Source organism: Astatotilapia calliptera, chromosome 2 (assembly GCF_900246225.1).
Source record: "Astatotilapia calliptera chromosome 2, fAstCal1.2, whole genome shotgun sequence".
Classification (NCBI taxonomy): Eukaryota; Metazoa; Chordata; class Actinopteri; order Cichliformes; family Cichlidae; genus Astatotilapia; species Astatotilapia calliptera.
Window position 1 is genome coordinate 35,172,696 of NC_039303.1, and position 24,919 is coordinate 35,197,614.

At 40.4% G+C, this 24,919-nt stretch overlaps 3 protein-coding genes and 1 non-coding gene across 5 annotated transcripts in view; 3 read left to right on the forward strand and 1 right to left on the reverse strand.

Annotated features, from left to right (window-relative positions):
- Positions 1 to 526: 526 nt before the first annotated feature.
- Positions 527 to 7,631, forward strand: nkrf (NFKB repressing factor). The gene is made up of 3 exons (XM_026146014.1): positions 527 to 926; positions 2,229 to 2,353; positions 4,591 to 7,631. The coding sequence occupies exons 2-3, from the start codon at positions 2,263 to 2,265 to the stop codon at positions 6,897 to 6,899; spliced, it is 2,400 nt and encodes a 799-aa protein (XP_026001799.1). The 5' UTR covers positions 527 to 926; positions 2,229 to 2,262; the 3' UTR covers positions 6,900 to 7,631.
- A 58-nt stretch (positions 7,632 to 7,689) lies between these two features.
- ube2a (ubiquitin-conjugating enzyme E2A (RAD6 homolog)) lies at positions 7,690 to 11,373 on the reverse strand. The gene is made up of 6 exons (XM_026146020.1): positions 11,048 to 11,373; positions 9,564 to 9,644; positions 9,437 to 9,462; positions 8,982 to 9,071; positions 8,796 to 8,884; positions 7,690 to 8,692 (listed from the first exon to the last, which is right to left on the reverse strand). The coding sequence occupies exons 1-6, from the start codon at positions 11,089 to 11,091 to the stop codon at positions 8,564 to 8,566; spliced, it is 459 nt and encodes a 152-aa protein (XP_026001805.1). The 5' UTR covers positions 11,092 to 11,373; the 3' UTR covers positions 7,690 to 8,563.
- A 530-nt stretch (positions 11,374 to 11,903) lies between these two features.
- On the forward strand, positions 11,904 to 11,975 carry trnae-uuc (transfer RNA glutamic acid (anticodon UUC)). The gene has a single exon. It is a non-coding gene; the product is annotated as a tRNA-Glu (tRNA).
- Positions 11,976 to 12,129: 154 nt separating this feature from the next.
- elf1 (E74-like ETS transcription factor 1) overlaps positions 12,130 to 24,919 on the forward strand; it is a 39,062-nt gene continuing 26,272 nt past the window's right edge. Inside the window, exon 1 of one of the 2 annotated variants that reach the window (XM_026146046.1) lies at positions 12,130 to 12,727. The gene's annotated coding sequence lies outside the window, so the exon portion shown is untranslated. The other variant, XM_026146038.1, reaches the window with a different exon arrangement.

Consider the following 24,919-nt stretch of genomic DNA (forward strand, 5'->3'; position numbering starts at 1 on the left):
ATGCTTTTCCTTCCCAGTGTTGCCATGTGCTTGCTCATAGAAGGTCATTTGAGGCTGGGGGTTTTCTATTACAATATAAAGCACCTTAAGGTGATACATTAAATTAAATTGGAAGTCTCTCAGTTCCTGCGTGACTTTCAGATACTATTGATTATTCATTATTTTCCTTCCCAAAGGCCTTCTACTTGTTATTTGTCTTATACTAATTGTCCACTTTCCAGCCAAGTTTTCAGCTAATAAGTCTTTGGGAATCACCTTGTTTCTGCAAAACTACTAGTATAGGTAGCCTATGTCATAATGTTACATTTGACACTTCTGTAGATTAAACTAAATAAATGTAAACAAATCAAATGTTTTCTTCAGCCTGGTGAACTATTGCTTTTGAACACCATAAAAATTCCAAGAAAGTCTGGATCACTGGAAGCAAAATACAAAGAAATGAGAGGAGGCTCAAGACTGTGGCAAAGCACTGCAAACACAAACCACGAGAGCCTGTTTTGTACGCTACATGTGCTCTCTAATAATCAAACGCAATGCATTCTGGGGCAGTGCGGTGACAGACGCCATGATTTTGCTGTAGCTGGACCAGAAAATGGATGCTTCCTGCTAGCTGAATGGGTAGCTGTAGCTGCAAGCTGGTTTTTTGTAACATTTTCAACTACAGTTTTTCAGGAAAGAGTTAGTAAGAGAACAGACCTACCAGACGGTTTCTTCTTTGGTCTGTTTTGATCCTTTAACTGTTATCAAAGAGTGTGATCAAGTTTTTGATGCGGGGCTGGGTTAGCTGGAAGCTACAGAATCAGTTAGCGGGCTAATGCTAGCACGATAATAATAATTGCCGGTTGATCGTAAGAATAAATGCGCTGTTTCCAGTTCAGTTAAAAGACAAGTGTACATGTAGATGGGATCAAAGGCTACACCTTAAGGTAAGAGCACTACACTGATATCTAACGAGAAACTTAAATGTTGATAAATGTGTTTAGCTTGTCCAACGTGTTTGCTTGTGAGGGATGGACCCTGCATAGGATGGAAGCTGTCGGTGTACTGCGTCACTATGTCGAGGCGATTGTGATGGCATGAAATCCAGCTGTTTTCTCACACTTTAACATCCATAATAGGCTTAAAATATAAATTTCGGTATTTTAACATTTTGCCCATTCACGGATTTTGTATTTTAGACTCTACGTGTTGCTGGGAGACCGTTTTCTCTGCTAACCGCATGGAGTGTGAATGAACGCGTTACCTCCAGCTATTTGTGTCTGTGGAGCTACAGAAAGCATGTGATAGGGCGCGAGGAGAGAAGCTGTGGTACTGTGAGAGAAAGTCAGGAGTGACAGAGAAGTGTGTGAGAATGGTGCAGGACATGTATGAGGACAGTGAGACAGGGATCTTCTCTAAACCCCTTCATGGTTACAGTGATGGTGGGCAGGTTAACAGATGAGGCCAGGCTGGATAAGGTGTTCACAGATGACATTGTTATCTTTAGGGACCGAGTGGAGGAAAGTTTGGGGATGTGGAGGTATGGACTGATGAGAAGTGAAAGTCAGCAGAAGCATCACGTGTGTAAATGAGAAGAAGACAGTGAAGATACAAGGAGTAGAGGTTGTGAAAGCAAACAAGCTTTAATACTTAGGCCAACCACCCACATGGACAGTGCACAAGAGAGGTGAAGAAAAGAGTGCAGACAGACTGGAGAGGGTAGAGATGAGTGGCAGAAGGATAGTAAGAAGAGTGAAAGGCAAGGTTTACAAGATGGTAGTGAGAGCTGCTGTGATGTATGGTTCAGGACGCTGGAACTGGCAGGAAGACAGGATTCAGAGCTGGAGGTGGAAGTGCTGAAAATGCTAAGATTTTCACTAGGAGGGACCAGGATGCGCACGATTACAAATGAGTATATCAGAGGACAGCTTGGGCTGAGCGATTTGGAGGCAGCGTTAGAGAGGCAAGTCTGGGATGGCTTGAAAATGAGCAGAGGTGGGATAGTGGATATATTGGATACAGGATGTTAAATATGGGGCTGCCAGGCAGGAGGATAAGAGAAAGGAGGAGGACATGTAGAAGGTTGTTGTGACGGAGGAGGATGGCAGGTATAGTGTGAGATGAAGGTAGATGATCCACTGTGGTGACCCCTTAATGCAGCAAGAAAAAGATGACCTCTGGTTCTTTATGCTGAAACTGTAACACGTACATTTGCCTAATCTGTCTGAAATCCTTGGCCCCATTAACAGGTATGGCCTGGATTTGACTTGGACGGTGCTGGTTATGGCAGAAGGGACGGACACTGGCGAGATGCCCTCCTTTGAGCCAAGTCCCAGTTCTGAAGCAAAAAAGAGACATATTTCTTCTGATGGCAGTGAGTGTTTATCTGGGTTGCTGTCATTTTCTGTTTCTGTTTTAACATGCCAAAGTTACTCCGGGACATCAGCGGAACTTAAATTCATAGTTTTCCCCAGGATGTGATCATCAGATACAGCAAGTTTTCTGTGTTTGATAGCAACATGATCTTAAAAACAGGAACAAAGACAGTGTCAAGTTTTGTTCATCAACAAGACCAAACCAAGCTGCTATAATGCACAGTCAAAACGTTTGATGAGAAAGTAAAATAAATGTAATATTGCTACTAATTTAAGATTTATTCTGTATCTTCCCATCATCCAACTCTAGCAAAATGGCCTCACTATGGACATGACAGTCTGTCAGTGCAAGCCTACTCAGTCCTTTATAATAGGGCTCTCATAGCTGTGCACTGGCCCCATGCAGATCCTAAGTTTTCACAGTTTATATTTACCGGGGGAAACTGGTCTGTGCGCCATTCTTGTTTAGGCTATTATTGGGCCCTTTAGATCGCCACATAGGAGACAAAAGAGCTGAAGTAAAATTTGTAGGTTGCACACACATAATCCTTCACTCTGCATAGCCCAATACCCACTCAGGTGGACACAAATGTGGCATTGTGAATCCCACATAGGTCATCAGGATATGTTTCCAAGCACCACTCAGCACTGACAATAGTTAATAATATATATATAATAATTAGTTTAGATATTTTCTTTATTTTCTTCATCTCATATGTCATTGTACTGAATTTGAGCAAACCTTAAGCTTGATGCAGACTACTTTTAACAATTATCCACCTCACATCATAACTGACTGAGGTGCCTCTTCATATTAATATTATTTCATTATTAATGCTATTATCTTTTTTTATATAACAGCAATAGTATATTACAATATTTTATTTATATTTTACTTTGCATCCACCAAGGGCTGCAGGTGATCTGCAGTTTCACCCTTTCCCAAGCTGGAGACATTTTCCTTTTCACATGCTTTCCTTGGCTGAACAATGACACAACCTTAATATACCTTATGCATCTCTCTATTTTATATAATATGTGTTTGTGTGAATTATGTATTTTCTTTCATTCTAGTCATTCTGGGCATGGTCTTCATCCCAACTATGTTTCATTGTTAACTCATGCACTGCCATTGACCTCTATAGCCGTCAATTGCAGTGAATGAGTCAATGGGTTTAACTCATTCACTGCCAATGGCTGGCAGTGAATGAGTTAATACCAGTTTACAGGTTGTTATCTTTGCTATTATTAGTTTGAATACATTACAGTTAAGCTCTAATTTAATTTAGCCTTTTATTTATTTTCCACTGCACTACAGTGGCAGCCTCAGTGGTTCAGCTAGCACTGACTTTTACAGACTTCTTACAACTAACAATAATGAATTGAATAATAAGATCACTCTAATTTCATAGTGTTCCTGTATCCAATCATCGACATTGAAGTGCGCACACATCCAAAATTCAGGACAGTAGGACCTGCTGTTATTAATTGTGTTTAATAGTAATAATAAGAAAATGTACACACAGTTGCACAGCTGCTAGCACTACTGTTTAGATAAATGCAAAGTTCAGCAGTTGAACACACAGCTTATGTGCTGACAGAAAAGATTAAATATACGTCTCCATATACCAGGGAATAGCAGAGGAAGCCTGAGTCAGAGGTGTGTTTTAACGCTTCAGGTTTCAGCAACATTGCAGCTCTCTATTTTGAAAGTATAAAGACAGTTCTGTGTTGCTGTTGTTGTTGTTTACAAACCAGGGATGCAATAGGTGTATGTCGATATCCTGCAATGACACTATCTGTAAATAAGGTGCTAGTGGGGTTTTTTTTCCTTTAATTTTTATCATTTAGTTTTGAAGATGCAGACAGACATGTAGTCAGATCACACAGCACTATTCAGCATACATCTGACATGCACATGTAAAAATCCATTATGAAAAATGTTGGCATTTGTTTTAAAAGGCCAAATCATTTGGGGAAATCATTAGCTAAATGTAGAGTGTCAAAACTACAGTTAGTCTGAAAAGCTAATATGGCTCAGCTCCTCACACCATTAACATGTTGTGCACTACCTCTTCATATGTTTCTGAACCTGACGATAAATGCCACTGTAATAAAAATAAGTTAGCTCTCTGTTTTATAAAAGATGTCTTTATTACTTTTTTTGTAAACATCTGTGATTATATGGGTCCCTTTTGTTTTTCCTTAATTGCTTACTTGTGTCATTTTATTGCAGGAGAGGAGCCCATGAGAAAAATGCCTTTGACAAAATTTGGTTCCAGACCTCGATTTGAGCCTGTGCACTTCGTAAGCGGCGGGAGCAGTGGAGGAACCTACACTGATGAGAAGGAGAACGATAAGGAGCGCAGGAGGAGCGAGCTGTACAGTCCGAGGGACTCTGAACACTTTTCGTACAATAGCAGCAGCAGAGCACAGGGATCCTCCTCAATGAGGCCCGCTTTTGACAGAGTGCCAGCATACACATCTGACTCCTGGGGTTCCCACAGGGACAGAGAAAGAGACAGAGACATTTCTTCAGGTAGTGGGTTGGGTTATGGAAGTCGTGGGTCGTCGTCAAACTTCTTGGCAAAAACACAGCAGGAGTACACAGCAAAATATGAAGCCCAAAACTTTCGGAGTTCAGACTCTTACTCTCAGCCGCCCAGGTACAATGGGTACGGGGGAGGGGGGCGATCAGGAGGCTGGGATTCGGGACGTCAGGGTTTGGGCTACAGCCATCAAGACAGGCCGTCATCGAGCAGGCTGTTCAGCAGAGTCTACAATAGCCCGGGGAGGAGCAGTCCTAATGTTTCTCAGTCGGGCTCTTCATTGCAGCCTCTTCCAATATCTCAGCCAACATTAGATGAGAAGCAAAGGCTGATTGCCAATGTAGCATCTGCACTGGCTGTTGCTTTTAGGGACCCTATGTACATGACTGGAAGTGACTCACCAAACTATAATTTCATGTTGAGCCGTAGCATCCAGGCCTGCAAAACCAACCCTGAGTATATTTATGTGAGCCTGAAGGATATTCCTCAGGCTGATCTACCAAAGAACAAGAAAGTACCGACAGACGGCTACGCCTGTGAACTGAGATGCCAGGGTGTGTATCTCGCTACTGGATACTCCGGAAGTAAAAACGGGGCAAGAGACAGAGCCTCTGAGCAGGCTGTAAAACTTTTCCTGAAACCAGTCGAGGTTCGTGTCGTGCAGCGTAAATTCAGACACACTGTAGTTAATGACATGGTTGTGTGCCAGCTACACAGCCCAACACCAGCATTTTTGCCTGCACTCCGCAACCCGGAAGATAAGCCGACACCTAGCTCCAAGGGCCAGTACGAGCCTGACAAGCATAAGCACTGGACAGAGTTTGTGGTGTTGGACAATGCTCACGACGCTATCTGCATACTGAACAACTCTGCAGCTTTTAATCGCATGAAGATAGACTATAAATTTGATCTGCTGCCCAACAGCAGTAAATGGCTGTGCAGCGTTTTCCTGCAGGGCGAGCTGGTGGCACAGGCGATGGGCACCAAAAAGAGCTCTAAGCACGCAGCAGCGCAGGAGGCGGTCAGAAAACTTCGCCTGAACCAAGCGCAACGGCAGCAGCAGCAGATGCAGCATCAGATGCAGCAGCAGGTGCAGCATCAGATGCAGCAGCAGGTGCAGCAGCAGATGCAGCAGCAACGTCAACCGCAGTCTCAGTACTCCAGAGGAAATATTCAGTCAGATTTTGGTGGACGATTCGGGCAACAAGGTGGCAAAAAGAAGCTGAGCGAGCTGGTTATCCTGGAAAACTCTGACAATGCAATCTGCATTATTAATGATACCGCTCAGTTTAATAAAGTGACTGCTGACTACAAGTTTACAGTTCTGCCCGATCATCGCTGGAAGTGTGAAGTTTACTTAGAAGGACAGTATGTCGCAGCAGGAATTGGGCCAAAGAAAATAGTGAAGCACATTGCAGCGATGGAGGCTTTAGTCACACTGAGACAGACGCAGGCTGTGGTCAAATCCAACTTAAGAAAGGAGGGTCACAGTGACGCCATATCACGTTCTCAGATCATGGGTCGCTCAGGCGAAGAGGCCACGAGGCAGGAGATAAAGGAAGACAACATTGGAAACCAGCTGCTCCGGAAGATGGGCTGGAAAGGAGGCGGTCTGGGCCGCGACGGGGATGGAATTGCAGAGCCAATCAGAGTGAAGGAACAGTTCTCGAGAGAGGGTTTGGGTATGGACACGGATAAAACCGCAAATCAGCTCAGCAAGCGCGACATCGAGGACATCATTCGGAGCTACGCCAGTTCAGACCGCCAGGACGATCTCCGCTTCTCCACTGACCTCACCAATGACGAACGCAAACAGATCCACCAGATATCCCAGAAATACGGGCTGCGAAGCAAGTCGTACGGACAGGGATGGCAACGCTTCCTCGTCGTCAGCCGCAAAGTACACAAAGACCAGCTCATTGGTCAACTTCTACAGGAAGGACAGGTGGGCCGATATGAGCTTGTGAAACCTCAGACCTCACACGAATTTGCATGATAGGAAAAATCGTGTATATTTTTTTTTTAAAGGACGCATTCATCGTCTTGGACTTGAAGGCAAACTGCACTCAAGCGTACCTGCTGTGTTTGTACTATGTTACAAATTTCCAGCACATGTTAATAAATGAGAATCTTTCAGGTATCTCTGGTGGTTTCAGCATTCCTTTGCCATGAACTGTATTTTAGCTCTAACAGGGGCTGTAGGATGGATTTTGTCTTTTTGTCTCTCCTGCTTTTCCACATGAGCTTGTGGTCAGTGCATTGTGCTATCATCTCCTAATGACGCTCCTGTTAATGCAATTCTTTCCAGTTTAAAAAAAAAAACACATTTAGGCTTTTGTCACCTTTTGTTTTGTTCTGTGACTATTTAAGAAACCTGGCAGAATATGCAGCTTTTCTCACTGCTTGTTTGTGAACATTGGTAGACAGTTAACTCATCAAAGACAAGGATTACAACGGCATTAACATCAAACTGTAGCTAGGTGCTCATACCAGTCCCACTGTAGTAATAAGGCATCTATTCAGCAATACCTGCAATGTTGTTTGCTATTTCAGAACATGGAGATCATTTTACAAGTACAAGAGCTGCATCCATGAGCAGAAAATCTTCACATTGTAAGCTGTGATCTTTGTTAATGTCAGATGTGTTGGTTTATGTGAGTACAGTCAACGTGTCTGCTTGTTTTCACAGCTGTAATGACTGAATAAATTAAAACTGAGAATCATCAAAGAGGCTGAAATTAATTCAAATATTTTGTTCATCCGGGTTAAGAAATAAGTAGCAAACAAATGGTGTATATTTATTTTTATTTACAAGAAAATGTACAGTTTGTTACATGGGTTACCGGTGCAAAGGTTTATAATCTGAAAATGGACACCATCCTGTTTAAAACAGTGTAATCAGCTTTTCATGGCAGCTGATTTCCAAGATTGTAAAATAGCATAGAAATGTTTACACAGCTTTAAAAAGTCAGCATTATGAAACCAAGTTAAGTGCTTGGACAGGGTACGAAATATCCTTTCTCTGTATTGAAGAGGGACATTTGTGTTTAGATTATTTTCCTTTTAAATCAAAGGCATGGCTTTACAAGAAAAGCTGAGAGAGAAAATGACCCCCAAAAGGCATCTGCTGAGTTGTTAGAGGGATAGATGTCTATGCCAGGTTAATTTTCAATCCCTCTTAAAGGCTTTTGACAGGCAGAGACAAAACCAAGAAGAGTGAGCCCCAAAACACCCAAGAACAGCTTTGCTTTTTGTAAATATGAACTGCCAGTATCTACACAGCAAACCACACAGCAAGCACATCTAAGTATCTGTCGCCCTATCATCCGACCACATTACTTCATGTATGAATAAATGGGTAGAAAAGTGACGGCTGAGAGAAGAGAGAAACAAAACGTTGGGGCATGTAGCAAGTAACCCGGATATAACAAGGTACATTAACTTTTACCAAACATACGCTATTGCCCAACAACAGCATTCAGCAGGAGTGAATGCCACAACACAACGGCATACAAACTTTGCAACAGTTAGGGGGACAAATATACCAAAGGATTTTATTAAGATGTGTCATTTCATTTTGGTGAGATCGGTCAATTTTCTTGATCAGTGTTTTCTTGTTTCTGGGCTGGACACTGTTCATACTCCCAACGACAACGGGGGTCAACAGTCACGCCAACTCTGTTCAACAATAGCAGAAACCCTTTTCTCGTACTCCCGTTTGTTTTCCTGGTAGAGCTGGGCTGCTTGGCTGTTGGCAGGACTGTTTGGGTTTGGCTCATCCAGTAAAGACTTTAAATACACAACAGAGAATGCCTGTGGGTTAGGTTTCTAATAACATTTTATGGCGTAAGAGTCAGAGCTGCGTACTCATTACTGTAAGGCGGCAGGATACCTGTATTGAAGTTAAGATTGAAGACACATCATAGGTTGGACTCCAACGATTCTGAAGAATATCTAAGCATATGCTGCCGTCTGCATACACTGCAAAAGAGCATTGAAGACCACACAATGTTAAAACTTTAGGGCGTGATTATTTTAACATCAATAAATATCTCAAACTCAGTATGTTGGTAGATACCATTTGGATGAAACATTTTGGAGACAAATCTCACTGTCGGAGGTTTATTTGGATATTCCTCTGTGAATTCAATGGTAAGTTTGAAGGTTCCTGAGAGAGAGAAGGAACAGCACAACGTGAATTAAATTACAGAATTGTTTGGATATAGAGTACCATGTATATTGATGGTGATTGACAGTGTCTTCTCTGCCGTTATTAATGTTTTTCAAATATTAAAAAGTTTAAGATTAATAAATACATTAATCAATGCATAACGATAAGCAGTTGTTGCTTTCTGGCCAAAAACAAAAAAAAAAATTCTTCCACTAAAATATACTCAAAACTGTACCAATCGATATGATCCAACTACGAAAGCTCTATGCTTAACAGTCATCATGGTTTATTGCTGAGTTAATGTCAGGTCAGCGTTGGGAAGATGCATTATGTGGATGCAAAGGGCTTTATGGACATCTTACCATCTTCAAAAGGTGTTCCCTCAGGTCTACAAAAGAGGAAACAGTAAAGGGGATAAATCACCTGCAAAAACGCACTTTTCAAAACAGCCACAAAAAGTCTGATATAGCTTTTATTAGAGCAACTTACCCAAAAATGACAGCATTCCATACCATGATATTGTTTTCTGATGGGGCTCCACTAACTCCAGCTGGAGGGTCCTCTTGCAGCCTGACAGATAAAATGGACACACAGTTATATCACAGGTAAAGAAAATGACTGAAACAGTCAGTTGTCAAAGTCTTTACTATTATTACCTCTTAGGCTGGTCATTAGGGCAGGCGAGTTAAGTATTTAAAACTGAAAATGAACCTCCTAATGTATTAATCCTAAAAGGACTCTGACACTACATGATTTTATCTGTTCTGATTTTATCTGTTTTGATTTTATATACTGTTTTGTTTGTTTGTTAATTAGTTAGTTAGTTTATTTGCTTGTTTTAATCAATTTTAAATCATGCTTTTTATTTGTTCTTGTTTCTAATGTCTCTGTAAAGCACTTTGAATCACCTTGTTGTTGAATTGTGCTATACAAATAAACTTGCCTTGCCAAACTTGCCTTACATATTTACCAATAACATACACTTAGTGCTTGGCAATTATATATATATATATATTATTCCACTATTTTCCGTTTCATTGTGTTTCTTCTTTTGTGTAGCTTTACCTTAATGAGATATTTTACAGAGCTACTCGGCTTTATTTAAGCCATGTTTTTATGATGATGTTTAATGTTTCTGCCTGCAGTAAGACAGAAACTTAAAACTTTTCAGAGTAATGTTTTGAGGCAAAAGACAAAAAGAGAGTCCTTTTAAAAACACATCTGACGGGCCATTACAACCACTACCTGTCTGATTTAACCAGTTCAAGTTCATCCTATTAGTCACGCTCTTGAAGTATGCTGAAATACTATAAATATCGTGTTACAGTGGCCCAGAAGAGATTAGATTTTGGACCTTGTGACCACCAGTACTGTGTGGTTGGAACATACTGTGCAGGTTTTTAGTGGCTGCATAGCAGATGGTTTCTGATCTTCGGGTTCAGGTAGCCCTCTGTCAAGGCCCACGGATAGAAGGTCTCCCAGATCAGTGTGTATATGAACAGTTTATCTAAACGTTTCACCTGGATTTGAAGGGCCACCTGGCTACTCGCTTTGACTACAACCTTAATTACAAGTTAGAAGCACATCCAACTGAAATCATATTGAAATATTGCTGTTTACAGTTTAGGCTAAATGTTCGGTGATCGTCTCAGTTAGTACTACGACACCTAAAATAAGCCGGGACTCTTAAGTTGCACTACCTGAACGTTACTACTCCCGGATGCCTTGCTAACACCGGTGTCAGCGCCCCGGCGTAATTATCTTTACAGATCAGTAGCTTACCAGTCAAACATTCGTTAGTACTACCCGAATCTTCACCCACTTATGATCATCTCGTGTTTTTAAGACCCTGAATTTTATTGTTGTTGTTTAATAGCGGTGTTGTAGTTTTGATTGCCGTTTGGGCTAACGCTAACAAGCTAGCGGCAGGAGGCTAACCTTAGCTACTTCTCTGTTGTTTTCCTTTCGCTTACCGTTTAAAATCTCTCATTAAACGTCGTCTTGCTGGAGTTGACATCTTGATTAAATGGAAACCCAAATCGTTAACAAATACCTAAGCGGGTCAAACGTGATGAAATGCGTGTTCTTTTTTTTAATCGGTATATTATTTTAACTCTTAGCTGGCTAAGCTAAACGATTTGCGGCTAGTTTGTCAAATATTTGGCTGCCCCTCGCCAGTATAACGACTGTACCAAATACCCAAAAGGGAGACCTCACGCCGCTTGCGTTGAAATTAGTAAACTGTACAATCACATAAAGCCAAATTAAAAAGTGGATACAGAATAAAACTTTTGGATGTTCCTGTACTTGTACGAATATATTGAAGCTCGTTTTTACTATCGCTAGAGCGTTTTTATGTAGGTTGGTGGAACCCGTCTCTACACTTGAACTATCCCAGCAAAAATTACGTCATATGTTTGCACCCACATTAGTTGATTAGGACGCGCTAACGCCTCATAAATGGGCCTATCTTCTGTTTGTCGTCCTGTTCAGTACTGACTTTATTAATTTACTGATCTATTCGATGCATACCCAGTTAGCTCTGTTACTTTAGGTGTAACCCGTGCCTAAGACATTGAGATTTAATGTACAATACTTTCCAAACACCACTAGATGGTGCCTAGTTCCCAAGTGTTGTATATAATACGCTACAGCAACCCAAAACAGGATAGCTTTAAACATATGTAAATGATAAATAAACATAAACGTGTAATGTATAACGCGAAACCATAAAAGATTGTAAGGTCAGATAATAATAGCTAACAATCATGATTTAACCAATCTGGAAACCAGTGAAAAAGTAATGTTGCCTCCTGGCAGACATGACTTTCCCATATGGTCTAGCGGTTAGGATTCCTGGTTTTCACCCAGGCGGCCCGGGTTCGACTCCCGGTATGGGAACTGCTGTTTTTGTCTCAAATTCTAGTATTTAGGCTTTTAATGATGATTTGACATTGGCAGTAATACAAGCAATACATAAAACCATTCAGTAATTTTTTTCCTTGATACGTCTGGCACAGCATGCGGTCAATATTTCCAGGGAATCGACCCCGCCCGTCAGGGAGTTTTCGTCAGTTGCTCTCATCTCACAAGGGCTTGGACTTTCCCGGAAGATGCCTGTTCCCACTTTATATCTCCATGACGCCTGTCGTAATATTAACAGAGTACAGGGGAACAAAATCTGCTCAAACTAAACCCCAAGTTTCGCGTGTAACACCGTCATTTTCTCTTTTCTCAACTTAATTTTTAAGTACATTGTGTCTGAAGCTGTGGGTTGTCTGTAAAAATCGCACCTGCGACTTCGTAACGGTATAAGTAAAATTAATTCACTTTTAACGTGTAAATAACTTGAAAAAATCCAACTTTGCTGCGCATGACACACGCAAATGACAATTTTTCATGACGTGTATAAAAATTATGAACCATTTTTTGCCGTTTTTTTAAACTAAGAAACTTTTTTAAAAACGCCTTTTAGCTCTTAAACCGCTTCCGTCTGCTTCGGACTCGCGTACTACTACCACGCTTTGGGAAAACTTTGGTGCCGGGCCAGCTATTTCCCAGGAAAATGTGACTGATAGGAATTCCCCACGCATCAGCCCCCGCCGGAGAAAACCTCGACCTTGTGTCAGCAAGCACACGAAAGCAGCGGGAGGGTAAGCTGACCGGTGACTGTGTGATGATGTAGCTGTAGCACCGTAAAGTCTCCAACTCGCTCCAGGGATGTTTTTCTAACGTCGCCGCTTCTTAAAAAATAAGAGAACAGCTTCTTACTGGCTATACAAAGCCGGGGAATATAATGTACTGATAACTTCTGCTGGGGTAAGTACATCTGGGATTTAAAAGGCATGTTTTACAGTAATTGCTTGTTTTTTTTTTGTGACTAACAGCGTGGGTGCTAACGTTGAGATCGCCTTAATGTACATTTTTCTTTTTATGGATACAGGAAATAATGTGTTTTGTCACCACATGTAAGCATTTATATACTAAATGCACTCTAAAGAAACACGACTGAACCGATATGATGTACTAGAAGCTGCCACACGACCTGCAGGGCTTTGCTCTGCCTTGCTTTACTACTCCATAGATTTCTGTGACTCCCCTTTGTGTCAGTCAGCTGGCATGTGACTACATGGTGTGATGGTGTGTGTCTGTATGAGTGTGTGAAAAATAGTTCAGATCAGCTATAACAGAAGAGTACCAGGGCACTTTTTCTGTCTCCACTTTTGTTTTACTAGATGAGAGCTTTCATTTTGTCCTCCATTATGAAAAATATAGCCTTGACCCCTGCACAGCTGCACTAACTATAGGCCTAGAAAGTGTGGAAATTGAGAGTCTGTGCATAACTAGCCAGTTAGAGCAATATTCAAATTGGCATATCTTCTATCTCTGACTGCAATTAAGTGAGATTACAGATGAAATGACTGCTCATTTGAATAATTTTCTAAGCATGAATGTCATTTTTCATGTCTGCAGTCATGGTGAGCTGGTTGTCTTTTTTTGGCCTTTCTGTTACATTAGATCAGAGCTGTTTAAATGTGTATTTTCAACTTCAGCTACGTAATTATGTACAATTTTCATAATTTCCTGAAATGTTCTTGAATAAAATACAAATATATGCTATGAGAAAGTATGTTGTACTGAAACACCCTGAGGTTTCCTCACAGGGGTCTCTCTGTCTCTGCAGGATCAATGAATGTTTACTGATTTACACAAATATAGATCCGGCATGCTTGACAGAAGTGTTGATCAGCCCTATTCTGTAGTGAGTCTAAATGTTTGCCAGATGTTTACATTTTTGCTCTGAGATGCTTGTATCATGGGAACGACAAACACCGTCTGATTGGCCGGCCTTTCGGAGCAGGAGGCCGTGACGCAGAGGGAAGAGGTGGGGGGATTTAAGAGCTTTTAGTCTGACGGCCCCACTAGAGACGGGAACAGCTGGACCCACCAGTCCTTCACCCACCCCTCTCCCCTTTAGACTTCCCATGGTGGGAACACTGGCAGAGAGGCTTGTGGATAATTGGAAACTTCAATCCACTGAAAGCAATTATCCAGAACAAGACTTTCCAAATATACTCCAGTGTGGAGTCTTGTTTGTTTCAAACATGTGCTCCTTGTTTTAGGAACATCTTGCTACGCTGCTGCCCACACTTTGCCCCTTTCCTCTCTGCTTTTCATTGCTTTAATGTTGCATAGGCTTCATCTGTGTGGACTTGAGCACTCTGTGGATAGAGTACTGTGTGGTTTAGGCTAAAGCAGTTCCTGTTAGCCTTCTTATCTTGTGACAGTGATGTCACCATCAGCAGCCTGAGCAGCTGAGGAGTCTGAAGATGACCGAGGACAACAATGGAGAGTCCTTGTGTTTCTTTAAGTGTTGAAGGGCTCCTCAGACATCAGATATGTCTCCTTGCCCAAGATGTACCCGCCTGGCTTAATGGGCTTCTGGATATTGATTTAACTACACAAAAAGAAGAACTGAGCTCTTATCCCATTTAGAAAGCAGCACTCCAGTTTCATAATAAGCTTTCAGAGCAGCCTTGCTGCAGAAAGGGAATATAGTAGCTTTTTTTGGTTGCAAGTTGGTGTATGTGGTAATCTTTGAAAACAAGTCAAACTTCTTGCAAATCTCAGAGATGTTTGAGTATCAAGAGCTAATATGAAGTTCTGTTATCTGGTGCTTTAGTGCCCACACATGCAATTTCAACCTCAATAACTGCGTAATGACTCACAATTTCACATGGCCACCAAATCTGCTCAATGATCCTTGCTTGTAGGTGTAAATTAATGCCTTAGAAATAACCACAAGATGGCAATGTTCATATGCTAAACAAACAATCATATGGGAAGGCTGAAACCTCAAATGACTTGCATAAATGCAGGAACTGACTTGTGAAAAGAGAAACAAAACTGTTGAACTTCCCCCTTTTTTCCACATGTAGAAAAATACCCACGTCTGTCTGTTTTCTGTTAAAGGCTTGCAGGGGAACTGCTGATTGCAAAGTTCCTTAATTGTATGCTACTGTTGAACCAGCCCAAGCCATTGACACCTGAGTATCACCTTGTCAGACACGTTTGATTGCTAGGCAGCAGGAGCAGCAATGAACCACTGCCATTGGACATGACGTCAGAGAGAAAGGAGAGACAGGGGAAATTCCACCTGTAACCTCGTTCTGCTCTTATGCTGCTTGCCTCACAAGCATGTGACTCGGTCTAGTCATTAGACCTTGGTTTCTTCATGGATCTGCATATTTTTTTATGACGTAAAGCACTGATAATGACTAGAACTATATTTAGCATGTAAAGGAGGACAACTAGATTGTGTAATACAAGTATCTAGCTGTGATACTTGGAAGTTAGGATGGGTTAGTTTTGTGAATTCTGCCATTCTTTACTGTGAGGCAAGTTTCCTTCCTTGAATCATGAAGCATCATTGTAAAACCTATACCTATGCTTAGCTTATTTGTTAATTATGAAAATGCACATTGGGGCACTAACAAATCCTTTGTGTTTCAGCCAAAACAATACTGTGCACATGTGGTCAACATCAGTAGCAGACAGGTGAATGTAACCACATAGCTAAAGAGATAGATAGACTCACTTGTTACTTCATGATGTGCATCCGTTTAACTGTTTGTTAACACAAAATATCCAATCAGCCAGTCACATGGCAGAAACTCAGGTTTGTATTTACATGCATTTAGGCATGTAGACTAGGGCTGCCATGATTAGTCGTCTAGTCACGATTACGTCGACTATCAAAATCGTCGACGACTGATTTAATAGTCGACGCGTCGTTTGAAGCTTTGTAAGATCACAAAAGACGCAGGAATAAGTAGCAGGATTTAAGAGTGTAATAATGGACTGAAACAGAAGATGGCAGCACTGCATGTACAAGGATGCCAGCTGCCGTTAAACCCCGAAGAAGAAGAAGAAGCTGTGTCCCAGAATTCATAGCGCAGCTAGTTAGTTTTAATATTACTCTTATTATTCTTTCTGGGTCACAAAATAAACGTTTAACATATTTTCAGGCGAGAATGTAGCTGTGTAAACCTCAAATATCTGCTCAGTTTATCAAGACGCCACATACTTTCAAAAGCGCTCCGACGTTTTCGGAGACGTCTGTTACCCACTAGCTTAGCCGGGGCTAGGCTCACTAGAGCCGTGAGAACACCGGACTCCCGGCAAATCGTTTTCAAACCCACCGCCGTCTTTCGCTACTCAGGTTAAACATGATATATGAGTCACTTAGATAACTTAAAATTTTATTGTTTGGCTTTTTTTAGTATTTTATTTGTTCCTGAGTAAATCAGTTTGTCTGAGATTAAAGTTATAGTTTTTACACAGCTGAATAAACGTCAAGCAGACAGCTGATCATCAGAAGTGTGAGATGCTCGAGAATTGACTCCGGTGTCCTGTTATATTTTAGATAGCAAGGAGTTTATTAAACTTCACCGAGACAATCTGCAAGTTTCATTAAAATTTAATAAACTATCATCTTGTCTTTATTTTTAGTTAGCACAGACCTGAAACACTTAAAGCTGTAAGCTAATGATAGTTATATAAGAGCAGATGCTGCTGGTGCAATAAGCTGTACGTTTTACTCCAATGGATGATGATCTGATTAGTCAACTAATCGCAAAAATAATTGGTTACTAGTCGACTATCAAAATAATCGTTTGTGGCAGCCCTAATGTAGACATGGGCAAGATGATCTGCAGCTGAAGTTGAAACCGAGCATCAGAATGGGGAAGAAAAGTGATTTAGTGACTTTGAATGTGGCATGGTTGTTAGTGTTAGATGGGATAGGATGGTCTAGAAGTTCTCTAGGTGACAATGCTTTGTTCTTGTCAGAGGTCAGGGGAGAACGGTCAATTGGACTGATAGGAAGGCAACAGTAACTCAGAAAACGTCTTGTTATAACCATGTATTTGCAAAAAGCAAGCCCAAATTGGAAAATAGAAGATTGGAAAAGTGTTGTCTGGACTGATCAATCTCAATTTCTGATGTAACATTGAGATGGTAGGGTTGCAATTTGGTGTAAACAACATGAATGCATCCTGCCTTGGGGGTACTGGTCAAATTGTATGGAGAATATTTTCTTGGCACACTCTGGGCTACTTAGTGAAAATTGAAGATCAGTTAAAGCCTGCCTGAATATTGTTGGTGAACGTGTCCGTCCCTCTATGACTACAGTGTACCCATTTTCTTATGCGACTAAAGGATAGCACACTGTGGCACAAAGCTCAGATTATCCCAAACTAGTTTCTTGAACATGACAATGAATTCAGTGTGCTCAAATGGCCTCTACAGTCACCAGATCACAATCTAATAGAGCACCTTATGATACAAGAGATTCACATCCTGGATTACAGTAACTGTGTGATGCTATCATGTCAACGTGGAACAAACTCTGAGAAATGTTTCCAGCACCTTGTTGGATATATGCCATGAAGAATTAAGGCAGCTCTGAAGGCAAAAGGTGATCGAACTCTAAACAGAGTACTAGCAAGTGCCAGGTCAAAATATTTCTACCGCAAGTTGGCAATAAATCTCCAAATTAGCTTTATTTTTATTTTCTATCTAAAGGGGAGGCTAAGTCTATGCTAATAATAACACAGTAACAACTCTAATGAACTGGGCTAAATGTGCCCCCATAAAGGTTGTTTGTTATCATTGGCTACGTGTCTTTTAAAAACGAGGCCTGTAAAGCATTTATACAGACTAGCTGAAATTATGGGAGGGGAGAGTTATTTGGGTTTATTGGCTTTACTCTGAGGAAAGCTTTGAATCTGGGTGCATCATAAAACTTATATGATTAATTTGTTTGTTATTAAAAAGCATACATTGAAAAATCACATATATTTGTGTATTGGTGTTAATGATTATTGCCTTTTAAAGGCACTATGGGGTTTGGTGCCATAAGACAAAACTACTTCCTCTGTTCATTTCTAGTCCAAACTAAAAGCCTATTTGCACTAACTTTATATTGATCGGGTAGCAAAATTGATCCTCTAATCTGAACCCTAGCAGGAAATTAAATAAGTATATTTCATTACTGTTCCTTTTAAGTAAAAAAATCAAGAGAATATAATGAATTTATATGCAGCTGGGAAAACTAAAACCCTTCAGATGCTAAGAAAATAACATAATTTAATATTTGGCCAGAGCACACAATCCAGTCTCAGTGTATGACTTTGTCTGCGGGGAAAACTGCTGTAGGTTGTTGGCTCTGGCAGCATGTTGACTTCATGAGATTAGTTAACCATATTACTTATATTTTTTATGGTGCCAACTGAGGTCCTTGTAGACCCACAGTGTAGCATGTTGTATCACTGATGTATGTGTAATTACATTAAGGAGTGGCTTAGTTTGTAATGTTCTAGCTTTGACCACACGAAGTAGCTCCTCACAAAAATAGAAACTGGCTTTGTCTGCAACTTTGGCATATAATGCTATTTCATCCTATCATTTTTCATGTCTCTTAGAGCTAACGAGGTACTGTAGTAGCAAGTGCTTCACAGACGCTTTTCATGAGTCAGCTTAGCCAGTGCGGTTTGGATTTAGCTCTGCTCAGAGAGGCCAAATGATCTCCCCTCATTCAACTTTCATTAAATGTAACATACACAAGGAGAGGCACAGCTGACAGAACTTACAGGGTTCTCTGACGGTTCATTACATCCACTGAAACGCAATTGTCTGTCTTCGCCATCCGTGCATTTGGGGTTTGGTTTTGTTCTTCTGGGTTAATTTCAGAGTGACAGTGGCAGTTCTCAGCCTTGCTGAATTATTTAACTGCATGCAGCCTATTGGCATTATAATCAAGGCCCTGAGTGGTGGTGCAATATGTTCTAAAGCTCTCATAGTATTTTATTAATAAGCTTCAGATGATGAGCTAGGGCTCTGGGGTTAAAAACTACTTTGTATTTGCCTATATCGGGGCGAACATGTGCTTAACTTTGAATTAGCTGGTGTGACACAGGTGGACTTCTCAAAACCGTATTGTTTTTCATCATAACTTGCTTGTGTGAGAATCAGCCTATGTGGTTATAAATCCTTTCTGCAAATATCTAACTGCATGAAGCTGAAATAGCCCATGTAACCGAGGTGTGATGTGAGTGATCTCTGTATTTAATTTTTAATAAGCTGCAGTCTGTGTGTGTGGCTTGAGCAGCAGTGAACCTAATGCTACTACTCCATCCACTCCCTGTTTATAAAAACGTACATTATATTGTACAATAAAGTAAAATATTTATACCACCCCTGCCTTGTTTGCTAGCATACCCAGAAGATAAATCTAAAACTGTTGATAACTCAGCCTATCTCTTATACGTTGGGGCTGTGGGAGCATGTGAAGCAATTTTACAACACTCCCTGTATGCTAAAGTTAGCAGGAAACAAGCTTTTTGCTTCAGTTTACAGCTGTAGTTAGTGTCTTATGGACATTTCAAGTCTGTTACTGTATGCACTCCTCCTGGTTAGCCTAACTGAGCCCAATAGATGCGAAAATGTACCAAAAATGTGAAAAAAATAGACTCTGAGGCTTCAGTTTGCACCTGTCCATACACATATGATGTCATCCGGTTATCCCTGTACAACAGCTATTGTGTAACGCTAACAGCCTGATTGATGTCTTGCGCAATACATTCCACAGTTCCCACTGTGATCTAATGTTTCCATTTTGATAAGAGGTGGCGTCACATGCAGCCTGGCCTGATTCATGCTGTGGCAAGATGCTAATGACACCGTGGCTGGATAACAGACTGTATATTAAAGATGGACGTAGCCACTGTGACGTCTGCCACTGGTTAGTGAAGTCAGGTGATGGGGAAAGGGGTGGATCTCACAATGTTTATTCCTACAGAAGCAACTTGTGAATGACAAGGAATGATCACTTTAAAGCATACACTCTTTTGTTGTCTGTTTGACTGTAACTGGGGACACGATTTACAAACCAAACAACATGTTGTACTCAGAAAACCTTGAAATTAGTAACTGAGGTCATAAACTTAGCAGCAAAGCATTTACTGAGGTGACAGATGAAGTGAGCAGCAAGGTTGTTTTCCCATAGATGTTCACATAATCTTCAATTAGTCTTTTCACAACCAGAGGAGATGATCCTGGTTGGCACTAGAAAGAATCTAAGTTAGAGCTAATGTACTGCTAGATGATATGTCGGTTTTTAAACTTTTATATGCAACAACATGAGCAATGTTTACGACACTCAACTTTAACAAAATGAGGTTTAATCTTCTTAAGCACGGTCTCTGTTCATTCTGCGCCAACTCCCAGGAGGCTGGTTGTTTCCAGAGCTGTGGAAATCCAAAATATCAGCAAAAACTTCCCAATATTTTACAGGTAGTTTGTTCCCCCCACTGCCAATAAATAACCAATAACAATCCTGATGTAAAATTCAACCACTGAGAATTAGGTCAGAAGAAAGCCTAAGATGAGATCTTACATTTCAGTGACATAGTTTAATTGCCTGAAGTATATTTTCAGAAAAAACAAAAGTATATCTCTTCTTAAAGATCTTTTTGTTTAAAGCCCTTTTTAAAATTCTGAATAAATGATAATTACATTTCCCATGATAGTCAGCAAAATGTGGGTTACACTAGCTTTTTATTTAACACATTTTTCCACATTCGCAGAGTTTCATGTGGCTGGCTTATGCCCATTCGCAGTGAGAAAGCAGGCACGAGAGGGAGAGAGAAGTGTTTGAATTTATCATTTAGAAGACAGGCCCAGAAGGCTACACAGTATCTCTTTCACAAGTCATTTTCAGCTGCATATGGTTCATGTTACACATTAGCGTGAGTGTAGTTGGGTGAACTGAGTACCACATTGAACACTCTCCGATAGAGACCTGCAATCTTCCATCATTCTCTGCTTACAGTTTCTGATGAATCATTCACATATGATGGGCTGAGAAGTTCCACATTGCATTGTCTTTATAGCTGTATATGCACAGCTCTTTGTTAAGTCTTTATGCAGTCATGCTTCATCAGCATAGTGAGTCATCATAGATGCCGGCTCAGCTCAGGTCGGTCACTGTCCGAGAACGAGAACGTTTTCATAGCGCTGTGAGCCGTCAGCTTACTGAACCGGTTAGATTGCTGCAACAACAAAGTCTGACCTCAACCAGGTGGTGTGCTATAAATCCAAAATTACTGCAGTATTTGCATATCACCCTGGCTGCCTTCAATCTTTGACAATAATCCACACCTGAGAAATGTTTTCAAGTATTATCTTGTCCAGTAATTCACTGAACATCTCAGTGGGAGTTAATTAAAATGCCTTTCTGCCCTCTTGCTTACCTCATTCTGCATTTCCTGCAGGGTGCTCATCTGTTCTGTTAGCTACCATCTGACTGCCTCAGATTCGGTGTTAGAGGAGCCGCCAGTGTTAGACCTGCCTCCAAGCTACACAAATATTTCTGCATGCCCTCCAAATGCTCCTGTATCTCACATTGTCAAGGATCGTTTCAAAATGTTTGTCAGGGCCCACAGTTCTCCATCTTGACTCTCGGCTGAGTGATCAGAATTTTCTTGTAGCAATTTGTGGTGAAAGTTTGTGCGGTGCAAATTTGCAGAGCATAAAGTGTTTTCGCAAGTGTGAAAAAAGGTGAGAAATGCGAGAATTAGACCTATTTCAGGGCTACATTTTAAGTATGTTGAGGATTGTGTCACAGTTCGATTCAAGCAGCTAACGGTGACGCTAGCTTTGGAGTTTAGACCAGCTATAAGATTAATATCATGCAATTAGTCATCTAGTTTTCTCCTTCGGGGTTGAAAGCAATTCAGTGACAGACTTTGGTGTTGTGCTCTGCCTTTAATGGGGACATACCGCAGAAAATGTGGGCTTTGAGGCCTGCTTCTATTGTGGTTGGCCTCTGTTAAGTAGAATGAGCACACGACAGTAATCACTGACCCTTTTTTTATTCTTGGGCTGCAAAAGGAAAGGTGTGTCCTTCCAGATAGTGTGCATGGTCACGTGGCTCTGCACTGATCACACATCAAGGCATTCTTTTCCCCCCTCTGCTCTAGTTAATACACAACCATTGTAGGACTAAAGCAAGAACACAGAGCTGTGTGTGAGACAGGCTTTTTGTGTTTTGATACTGTGGGTTGAATTTAATTTCATTCCACTGACACGTCTTCAAGCAACAGCAATTTAAACATCTTCGCTGTTATTGCTTTTCCCCAGAGTGTGGATGTGATTTGTTGTGCAAATTTGGGTGAGTTTGCATTCAGTATTACAAAAGATAATTGGAAGCTTGGCAAATTCTTTGGAGAGAATAAGTGAGACCTTTTTTTTTTTTCTCCTTCCTGTACTCAAGGAAAATCCTGTAAACACTGTAGCAAATTATTCACACACCATCCTTCTCAGTTTAGTCTAGATTTAAGGCCACAAATATGTTCCTCCAAACACTTTAAGAGATAGATAGATAGCCAATCCAGTCCACAGCCCAGTCAGTAATCTAGTGTCTGTTTTGCCATACATTAAAGATGTAAAGTGAGTATATGACATCTATTGCACTTAGAAGTTGATTATATATTAGCAATACAGCAATAATAGCACATCCTTCTAGATTTTGTTCCATATTAACCTTACTTGCATTATGCAGTCTGTCTGCCACAGGATGCAAAAGGTTTACTGCATAAAGAAAATGCAATAGCTGCAGAATCTGACAAAAATATTAATTTTTTTGTCTGCCTTTGCTGTCTGTTTCTTTTGTTAAAGCACAGTACAACACGGAGCAGTGCGGTGATGCAGTGGCTAAAAATGTCACCTCACAGCTACCCAGATGTTTTCCACATAAAGATGACTCTAGTTCTGTGGTGTTTAGTCGATTTTCTGAGCATGAATCATCAACTAGTTTGAGACGTGAAGCATCATAGGAATCTTTTTAAGATGAACAATTTTTGCTGGTTTCAGATGCTCAGATGTAAAGATTGATGCTTTGTATTGTTGTGTATCATCATGAACTGAAGATTTTAATTTTGGTTGGAAATTTATGACTAAAATGTATATATTTTTTTAATACTTGACGGATTTAAAGGATGTGCAGATTAAAAGGTTATTGGATTAAAGTATTTGGTCAATAAGGGTCTCTATTTGTAGAGTTTGCATGTTCTTTCTCTGCATTCAGGGGTTTCCGCTGGATACTCTGGCTCCTTATCACAGTCCAAAGACCTACCCCTTAGATTAATTGGTGATACTCTATAGGCTGAATGTGTTTGATGTCTGTCTCTCTGTGTTCACCCAGTAACAAGGTGACATCCTTGAGATTAAACATGTCTTTTACAAGCATGCTGTCAGTTAAGACGGGCAGCATTATGCTAGAAGGAGTTAGAATTTAAACCCTTAACGCCCAGTGTATCCTATTTGATACATACAGTTTTTATGTGAGACTTCAGTGTGATTTCTTTCCCCTCGTAAAAACATAAATAAATTGCACAATACAATTTTAAGCAGTTACAAAAAGCCACATGTTACAAATACGTTACAAATTAAAAGTCATATATGGAAATAAAAATTGAATTCATTTTTTAAACTAATTTGTCAGGTGGTTCAATAAACTCTCAATTTTCAAAAAAATTTAATTTTATGGCAAATATTTCATGGTTTAGGGGTTAAAGGGTTAATTGTGGGAGAATAAAGAGCACATGCAGGAGAACACAGAAGCAGTGTTTTAATGCAACAACCCTCTTGCTTTGAAGCAACAGCACTAACCACTGAACAAACCACCATGCTGTTAGCTCCAAAAGTGTTGCTTAAAAATAAGTTATTCTGGGTCAACATGCCTAATTTTTCTCTCTGATTTCTAAAGTGTTGCTGATTGTTTTGCTGGTAGTTTGCTGATGGTTGTTTGCTAGCAGACATTCTTTGTTGAGATAAGCCTCTACAGTATTTATTACTCTCAGTTGGAAAGAAAAGAAAAAGTTGGTAACCACCTACTTCACATTGCTCCTTATTGATTCAAGTTGCTGATTATCATCAACTTTCCATAGAGCCTGGTTGCCACTTCACTGGTAGGCACTTCATGTGTGGACAGGGCTCCTTTGCAGCAAGATTACAGTCTGTAATAACGTTTGGAAACGCTATATAAAAATCTGTTTCCACTTCAACTTGATTAGAAATTTTCAGTAATTTTCAGTATTAATTATTTGGTATTTTACTTCAGGTAACCAAGTAATAATGACTTCATATCAAAAGATTTCCTTTATAGTCGTTTTATATTGAAAAGAACATTTTGCCGCATGTTCAGAAAGTGACTTAAACCATTAGCCAGTTTCGAAACCAGTCAGATAACGTTCTGTTGGAAATATGTTAATCATCCAAGTTCTACATTTCAGAAGCAAACGCTAAACTTTAAAGTGATGCAATCATTTATCGTTTGAATGTTTTTGTTATCTGTGCTATTCATTGTATATTCAGTACATTTTAGTGGATTTCTTTTTCTAATGCCCTTTGATCCATCATACATGATAAATTGATTTGATAAACTAGTCAATTCTTGCCATCACCAGTGTGTGAATGTGTGCGTGAATGGGTGGATGGCTGGGTGTGTAAAGCGCTTTGGGGTCCTTATGGACTAGTAAAGCGCTATACAAATACAGGCCATTTACCATTTCTTGCTGGGAACCTTTTAAAATGTTCAGACACCAGTTTCAAGTTATATATGCCTGCTGCCCAGGACAGATAAGTCCAGTTCCTTGAGCATTGCTCTTATAATTCCTCCATGGGCAATGGTCTGTCTGGCTCTGACTATACTGGCAAGAGGTTGAGGGAATAAATGTTCTCCCAAGTGTTAACTGAAGGCTGGAATGTGTGGTTCGTTATCT

Coding starts and splice junctions, on each gene's coding strand:
- nkrf (XM_026146014.1), top strand. CDS start 2,263: ATGGCAGAAGGGACGGACACTGGCGAGATGCCCTCCTTTGAGCCAAGT. Junction 2,354..4,590: donor ACATATTTCTTCTGATGGCA/GTGAGTGTTTAT, acceptor ATTTTATTGCAG/GAGAGGAGCCCATGAGAAAA.
- ube2a (XM_026146020.1), bottom strand. CDS start 11,091: ATGTCAACTCCAGCAAGACGACGTTTAATGAGAGATTTTAAACG. Junction 9,072..9,436: donor GGGAACACCTTTTGAAGATG/GTAAGATGTCCA, acceptor TCTCTCTCTCAG/GAACCTTCAAACTTACCATT. Junction 8,885..8,981: donor CAAAATGTTTCATCCAAATG/GTATCTACCAAC, acceptor GCTCTTTTGCAG/TGTATGCAGACGGCAGCATA.